Source organism: Procambarus clarkii, chromosome 1 (assembly GCF_040958095.1).
Source record: "Procambarus clarkii isolate CNS0578487 chromosome 1, FALCON_Pclarkii_2.0, whole genome shotgun sequence".
NCBI classification, from domain to species: domain Eukaryota; kingdom Metazoa; phylum Arthropoda; class Malacostraca; order Decapoda; family Cambaridae; genus Procambarus; species Procambarus clarkii.
The window spans coordinates 49,949,961-49,958,566 of record NC_091150.1 but is presented as its reverse complement, the minus strand read 5'-3'; the positions used below and the strand labels follow the sequence as shown (position 1 = coordinate 49,958,566).

Here is an 8,606-nt window from a genome sequence, read left to right as displayed (position 1 = left end):
TTTCTATGTGTAAATTATTATGTATATCTCTCGCCTGCGCTCGAGAATACAGATTTACGCATTTTAGTCGGTCCCAATAGTTTAGATATTTTACTCAGTGGATTCTAGCAGTAAAGGATCTCTTCACACACTCCAGGTTAGCAATTTCTCCATCTTTGAAGGGGCCGTCATTGCGCAACAGTGTTTCACTCTAGAGAGCACTAGCGTCTTGAAAAGTATCATCGGTATAGCATCTCTAGTGTGAAAGGTTCTTGTTATCCAACCTGTCATTTTTCTTGCAGCTGTGACGGCTACTTTATTGTGTTCTTTAAAGGTAAGGTCTTCCAACATGAATCCCAAATCCTTTACACTGCCATTTTGTTCTATGTTATGATTTGACTGCATTTTGTATGTGCTTTCCATTTTTATTTTTTTTTTTCCGTAGTGCATGAACTGGAACTTATCTTCGTTACACACCATATTATTTTCTGTTGCCCATAGAAAGACCTGATTTACATTTGATTGGAGGTTTGCCGCGTCTGTTGTCATAAAAAATCCTAATGTCATCGGCAAAGGAAGATACAGTACTTTAGATTGTGTCCTTGTCTATGTCTGATATGAGGATGAGAAAAAATACTGGAGCAAGCACAGTACCCTGAGGGACTGAGCTCTTCACAGTTGATGGACCGGATTTTATTTTGTTGACTATTACACATTGGGTTCTGTTAGTCAGGAAATTGTAGATCCATCTGCCTATTTTTCTGGTAATTCCCTTTGAATGTATTTTGTGTGCAATAACACCATGGTCACATTTGTCAAAGGCTTTGGTGAAAAATGTAAATTACATGAGCATTTTGTTTGACTTCTACGGCATTTAATGCCATGTCATAGTGGTCCAGCAACTGCGATAGGCAAGAGCACCCTGTTCTGAAACTATGTTGTCCAGGATTATGGAGATGCTGTGATTCCATGTATTTTGTAATCTTATTTCATGGCGCATTTTCAAAGATTTCTCACAAAAGTCATGAACAGTTTCTTTAGTACTTTACTATCCCAGTCCGTGTATATTTGTATCTACAAAATCGAGCTATTAGCTCTTGGACCCTGCCTTTCTAACCAAATTTTTTTCCTTTATTATGTCTACTACATATATTTCTCTTAACATGTGGCATGCACACATCCCCCAGGAAGCAGCCCGTAGCAGCCGTCTAACTTTCAGGTACCTATTTACTGCTAGGTGAACAGCAGCACCAGGGTGAAAGAAACTACCCATTTATTTCTGCCTCTGCCGGGGATCAAACCCGGGCCTTAGGACTACGATGAGGGGATCCACAATGAGGTCTACCTACCTTGCAGGTAGATCAATGGGGTGGCATACCTCTCAAACTGGTCTTAAGGTGGATACAGTGATCTAAAAGCCTACGTATCGGTATTTAAGTTCCCAAAGGATGTTCTGACTTGCTAGCATAGAGTATGCAACTGACATTATTTACATGAACCTTTGGAGTCAGGTTTGGGTTATGTCCACTCCCAGTTCTTTTTCTCTAGTCATTATAGGGAGATAGTTTCTCTTCATCATGTATTGGCTTTTCAGTCTCCTGGCTCTTGATCCCATTTCCATCGTCTTACACTTAAGGTGAACTCGCGGCTGAACTTAAGGTTGAACTCTAGGAGCCATTTCTGGGACTAGCTCTGCAGCTTCTTTAAGTCATCTTGGAGAAGCTTCATCTGTCTCAACCTTTCTCATTAGTTTCAAATATTTGGAAACATTGACAAATATAATTCAACTCCTGCAGTTAAGTCATTTATATAAATAAAAATTAGTATTGGTCAATGCACCGACACTTTAGGTACCTCGCTTGAATGACTGCTAGTTGGACTTCTCGCCCCTCACTATCACACTGACTCCTCTGTTAGGTAATAACCTTACCTGTTAATGTGTTTCCACTTACTTTCGCTTGCCTCTTTAAGTTTGTATAGTAACCTCCTGTCTGGTACTGTATCAAAGGCTTTTTGGCAGTCCAGAAATGCGCAATTTGCCCAGCCTTCTCTATCTTGCCTTATTTTCATTACCTTGTCGTAAAACTCCAGAAGGTTCGTTAGGCATAATTTCCCAGGTCCAAAGTCGTGTTGATGTTTGTGTGTGTGAGAGCCAGCCAGCCAGCAGGTGGTTAATTTAGTATAATCTTGAGTTAGATTATTTTTTAACTACGTCTAGTGAGCTAAGGATAAATCTATTGGCCAAGTTAACAATAGGATCTGAAACCTGTATCGGCATGAACATTATGATGTCATAGTGACGTCACACCCCGTGTACCTCATGTATAAAATGTTTTATCTTATTTTCGTTATGGAAGGTTTGGATAGGTTTAAAAAGTTATCATGTGATGTATAGGGGTAATAAATTTGTCTGTTTCGAGACACTACTACAAGTTTTAGCATGTGCTTCCTGATGTTTGAAATGTCAAGTTTTAGGATATATCACTGATAATAGAATAATTATCATAATGCAGTGTCAACATTGCTATATCTTAAGTGTTATAGATACAAGAACTAATTGATGAGAATCAGTACAGACTGTGCTGAATTACCTAACTGGGTCCAATGCCAGGCGCCTTAATCTCAAGATAACATATAGCACACCAGAAGATCAGTAACAAGTAACTATATTATGTGAGCATTTAACATAAATATAGTATATCAGAGGAAAAACGAAAGACATGTAAATACAGTAAGCAGACATTTGTTCAAAACCCTTGAGCAAAAAGATATTCAAGTTTGTTGTGCCATGGAATGGCTTTACTGTTATCTTAAATATGCTTATTTTATTTACAAGACTATTAAGAACTTGTCAATGAGTTATCCTGTTTTAAATTGACTAATATTTTACACGTGAACTAATAACTGTTCAACTCATATGATTTAATGTTTGAATTCAAAATGAGACATATTAAAAAAAATCTGACGTTAACAAGCGGAAGAATATAAATAATTGGGGATATCTTGAGATAATTTCGGGGCTTAGCGTCCCCGCGGCCCGGTCCTCGACCAGGCCTCCTTTTTGTTACACATCCCCAGGAAGCAGCCCGTAACAGCTGTCTAACTCCCAGGTACCTATTTACTGCTAGGTGAACAGAGGCATCAGGGTGAAAGGAACTGTCCATTTGTTTCTACCTGGTCAAGCAGTTCACTGGTCAGTTCGTAAGTGTGCATAGTTTCCAACAACGTATCGTTCCCGTGATGATGATTGATAAAGATTAAGTCACCCAAAAGGTGGCACGGGCATGAATAGCCCGTAAGTGGTGGCCTTTTTGAGCCATTACCAGTATCAAGAGCTGATACTGGAGATCTGTGGAGGCGCTACTGCACCCTGCGTGACGGGAGATTTCTCCCGTGGGTTACTCCTGATTGATCGTTCCCGTGTCTGGTGTTGTTGAGTTAGGGGCGATCTTGTCTGGTGTGGTGCCGTAGGCAATGTTTAAGTATTTACAAAAGATACAATGGGTTTGTGAGATTACATAATATTCATATTTTTTTACATTCTTGGAAAGTCACTTAACACGTATAGCGTTTTGGTTGTTCAGTCAGCTTAAGGCTAGCATTGGCGGGGTTACTGTGCAAACAGTAAATTAATTCACCAAGACAAGCTCAGTCGATTAAGGCAGTGTCTGGGATGCTCCCGGACGCAGGTTCGAATCCTCGTCACGGCTCTTGTGGATTTGTTCATTTAATTCACCAAGAACTTTGTAAAAATATGATTAAGGCGGGAATCTTAAAAATCTTAAAAAGTAGGGTAAGATATATATGTTATATATTTAAGGTATTGAATTTGAAGGATTTTTCAGATACAAAGTTTATAAACAATTGGTTTACTGACCCTTATTTATAATATGGTAAATTGCTTTTAGCCTGAGTGCTCTGCTCTGTTTATGATTTCTTATCAAGGATATAAAAAGAATTTTGAAAATTAACATTAATTTATGATTGTTAGACAGCCAATGAACTATACTGGGATTAATATTTTTTGAATCTGCATAATTTTTTATTTTTCTATAAATTATAAATACATGTACAATATTATAATACCACATAGGCTACTAAAACTTAAATCAAAGTGAAATTTATAAACATTTAAACATTATTAAAAGGCTATAAATCTATGTTACGTAATGTTATATAGTATTTTAACAAAGTTGTTGTGCGACCCCATTTATTCTAAGCTGAATATATTTTGGATGGCTACAATACATCAAGTCCATATTTAACGTTTGCATCACTCGTATGTTCAAATGATGCTTTATATAAACACCTTTTTCATATATATATATATATATATATATATATATATATATATATATATATATATATATATATATATATATATATATATATATATATATATATATATATATATATATATATGTCGTACCTAGTAGCCAGAACGCACTTGTCAGCCTACTATGCAAGGCCAAATTTGCCTAATAAGCCAAGTTTTCCTGAATTAATATATTTTCTCAAATTTTTTTCTTATGAAAAGATAAAGCTACCCATTTCATTATGTATGAGGTCAATTTTTTTTTATTGTAGTTAAAATTAACGTAGATATATGACCGAACCTAACCAACCCTACCTAACCTAACCTAACCTATCTTTATAGGTTAGGTTCGGTTAGGTAGCCGAAAAAGTTAGGTTAGGTTAGGTTAGGTAGGTTTGGTAGTAGAAAAACAATTAATTCATGAAAACTTGGCTTATTAGGCAAATCGGGCCTTGCATAGTAGGCTGAGAAGTGCGTTCTGGCTACTAGGTACGACATATATATATATATATATATATTTATATATTTATTTATATATTTATTTCGAGGAGGTTCTAGATTGCAACACATCTTCATCAAACATATACTGTACTCTTAGATGTTTGGAACATAAATTAATGGAAGTTCTTAGAGACGTTAGCTAATAAAGTTTGAAGAAACAAAGAGTAAAAATCTATTATTACAATAAACAAAAACGATTTAATATACAATTATCTATTTGTTATAAAAATCTTCTATAATACAACATTAATTGCTTCTGATTATTTACCATAAAACGCTAATCCACTATTTGCATATCTCCGCACACTGCACAATGACGATAGCCCATTTTAGTGCCATTTTAGTATATCGATACAGTATTCTCTCAGTTATTCAGTACGTGCCTCTTCAGTTTAGTAATACAGTATACATAAACCAACCGAAGCTTTTTTTCATCAGTCTCCCGTCCCTTCACCTTCATTTTACTCTCCTTCTCGCTCTTCCATCTCCTATTGACCCCCTCCCCCCCCTCCCACACACTCTTGGATATGCATGCCTATTCAAGAATCGTGTAAGGCAATATCTTTAAGCACAGGACGGTCAAGTGAAGCTTTTGATGAGAGTTCTGCACAGATGACTGCAGCTGTGAATGACACCCAGCAAGCATCGGGTATCTGTCACCTGCATTTATTCTTGGGGAAGAAAGATTATAAGATACTTGTAGTCTATCTTCCCGAAGAATAAGTACAGGTGAAGACAGACTACAAGATACTTGCAGAAACTGACTGCTCTGGTACAAATCACATACATTTGCCAAGTTACTTCTCTTTTTTATTATTATTACCTCCCATCCTTGAATTATTACACCATTCATTTACAATATTTTCACCTTAAATTAACTATTCCCCAACTCGTCCTCAAACCAAGTCCATTCCATCCAGCGGTGGACCTCAAAGACGCATTCATCAATTTTAGCATTCTGTTCATTCAAAAGAGAACCTTTTTTAAATATAGTTAATGACTGGCATTATGAATGCAGCCGGGGACGACGCAAACACCTACTGGGCACAAACTCGGCTGGGAGTGGTCCCACCCGCTCAGTCCAGCCTGCTGCTGAGTAAGTATCAAAAGAAGGCACCAAACCGGGAACGCTATGTAGCACCATCAAGTGTGTGGACTGATCATAGGGCGCTGAATATCATTAAGGATAAGTAAAAAAAAATGCATAATCTGGTAAACAAAAACTGTCAGTATTTGACTTTTTGCTTGTGCTGGAGGATGGGTTGTCTCATTTGTAAGAGGTGAGAATATTCTTGGCAGAGATGTCCCTAGACAGTTGAATTCACACACGACTTTATAAATTAGCGAATTTTCACATTACTGTAAGTAGAAATGCATGTGCATATATGTATATGTACTTACCTAGTTGTGCTTGCGGGGTTGAACTTTGACTCTTCGGTCCCGCCTCTCAACTGTCAATCAACTGGTGTACAGATTCCTAAGCCTACTGGGCTCTATCATATCTACATTTGAAACTGTGTATTGAATCAGCCTCCACCACATCACTACCTAGTGCATTCCATTTGTTAACTACTCTGACATAGAACAAATTCTTTCCAATGTCTCTGTGGCTCATTTGGATACTTAATTTCCACCTGTGTCCCCTTGTTCGTGTTCCACGCGTGCTAAATAGTTCGTCTTTGTCTACCCTGTCAATTCCGCTGAGAATTTTGTAGGTGGTTATCATGTCTTCCCTTACTCTTCTGTCTTCCAGGGACGTGAGGTTTAGCTCCCTTAGCCTTTCCTCGTAGCTCATAACCTCTAAGTTCTGGGACTAGTTTGGTGGCATGGTGAACAAATGTGCATATATAATATATATATATGTGTGTGTGTGTGTGTGTGTGTGTGTGTGTGTGTGTGTGTGTGTGTGTGTGTGTGTGTGTGTGTGTGTGTGTGTGTGTGTGTGTGTGTGTGTGTGTGTGTGTGTGTGTGTACTCACCTAGTTGTGTCTGCAGGATCGAGCATTGACTCTTGGATCCCGCCTTTCGAGCATCGGTTGTTTACAGCAATGACTCCTGTCCCATTTCCCTATCATACCTGGTTTTAAAATTATGAATAGTATTTGCTTCCACAACCTGTTCCTGAAGTGCATTCCATTTCCCCACTACTCTCACGCTAAAAGAAAACTTCCTAACATCTCTGTGACTCATCTGAGTTTCAAGCTTCCATCCATGTCCCCTCGTTCTGTTACCTCGTTCCTCGTTCTGTGTGTGTGTGTGTGTGTGTGTGTGTGTGTGTGTGTGTGTGTGTGTGTGTGTGTGTGTGTGTGTGTGTGTGTGTGTGTGTGTGTGTGTGTGTGTGTGTGTGTTTATAAAGGAAGGATAGGATTAAGACAATTTATTTTCAGTTATCTACTATAGCTCTTAAGTCAGGATGTCTAATTACCAAAGGAAAAATTGGAATTAACGTTCTTATGAAATGATTCATCATCTGAACCATTTGATTCACTTCCTTTGCCGAAGTTGTAATCCGGTACACCATCAGCCAGGTCGTGATCCTCTGAGAGAAAAACAATTGGAACAGTTTAGTGAGGCTGCTGGCAACATCTCGGAAGACATTAAAATACCAATTTCACAACCGATAAAATTTTGCGTCAGATTAGTCAATTAATTCATAGTATTGCGTTATAAAGACATTTTGAATCCATAATATACGATTCAGATACATAAGGGTATCGGTAAATATATCAAATAAGTAACAGGAAACTTTGTGTAAACTGAGCAGTGAATTATAGCCTCACCTCCACTCTCCTGCAGCTGAAGAAGGGGATTGGTCCTTGAACCTCCACTCAGCGCTGAGGGCGCCGACACCTGGTCAATTGAGCGACCAAAAGCACCATTCTCAAAGCCAGAGTACACATCCATATGTTGTTTATTCTTAAATTCAGGATTGTCTTCAATACCTACCAATACAGAATCGCCACTACCAATGCTGTAATAATAATTAAACAAAAATGGTGTAGAACGTATATATAATGATTAGACAAAGCAATTATAGCTACAGTGCTTATTAATTATTTTAATTATCTGGACACAGGATAATGGATTGGTTTCTCAGAAAAGATTTTTGGAACCACCTTATTTTTACTTAAAATGTAAACATTTCTTTAAGGTGAACAATTGAAAAATTTAACGCCAAGCATTTCATAAGCAATATAAAAGATTTCAGCTTTCGTATTATTCATTTGAATTATACCGATCAGTAAGTGTGAATTTCTATATCAGGGTTTTTATATAGTCTAGTTTTAAAATTAAGCTTTTCTGTACATTTCTTCTCTTGAATAAATACATTTTGAAGAAAACTTAACGAAGCCGTCAATGTCAAGATATGACTTCAGTTTAAAAGTCATCTAAATATAATTCTCAGGAATAATGTCGGGACCTTTGACAAGCCGCCGGGTTCTTGTCCCTGTCGAGACCACTGAGAATTGTGGCTCTGAGGTAAATTAAACTTTTAAATCTCTCGAGAGGGTGAGGGAAGTCAATTGTAACTCATATATTACAGACAGAGACTATCATTGCCTACAGCCTTTGAAATAGGTGATGGAAATTTGGACGTCGTCCCTCGAAGTGCTCTAGCGAGATGTCCCAATTTGTCCCTTGTGTGGAGACCCTGGTCATTATAAGAGAGCATTCTCTTCTGACAAAGCTCGCTGCATCAGCTGCAGTGAGGCCCACCCTGCCTTCTCCTGCACATGCAAACTCTATAATGTTTAACAAGCCATCCTCAACTTAAAAGCATCGCGATCGTATCTTTCCCCGAGGCAAGACGC

The 8,606-nt window shown here is 37.8% G+C and overlaps 1 protein-coding gene across 1 annotated transcript in view; it reads right to left on the bottom strand.

Moving 5' to 3' along the window:
* Positions 1-6,670: 6,670 nt before the first annotated feature.
* LOC123763578 (cadherin-AgCad1) overlaps positions 6,671-8,606 on the bottom strand; it is a 96,639-nt gene continuing 94,703 nt past the window's right edge. Inside the window, exons 37-38 of the mRNA XM_069309685.1 lie at positions 7,575-7,765; positions 6,671-7,333 (exon numbers count right to left, since the gene is read on the bottom strand). Of these exons, the coding sequence (XP_069165786.1) occupies positions 7,212-7,333; positions 7,575-7,765 (313 nt within the window). The 3' untranslated portion in view covers positions 6,671-7,211. The remainder of the gene's footprint in view (positions 7,334-7,574; positions 7,766-8,606) is intronic.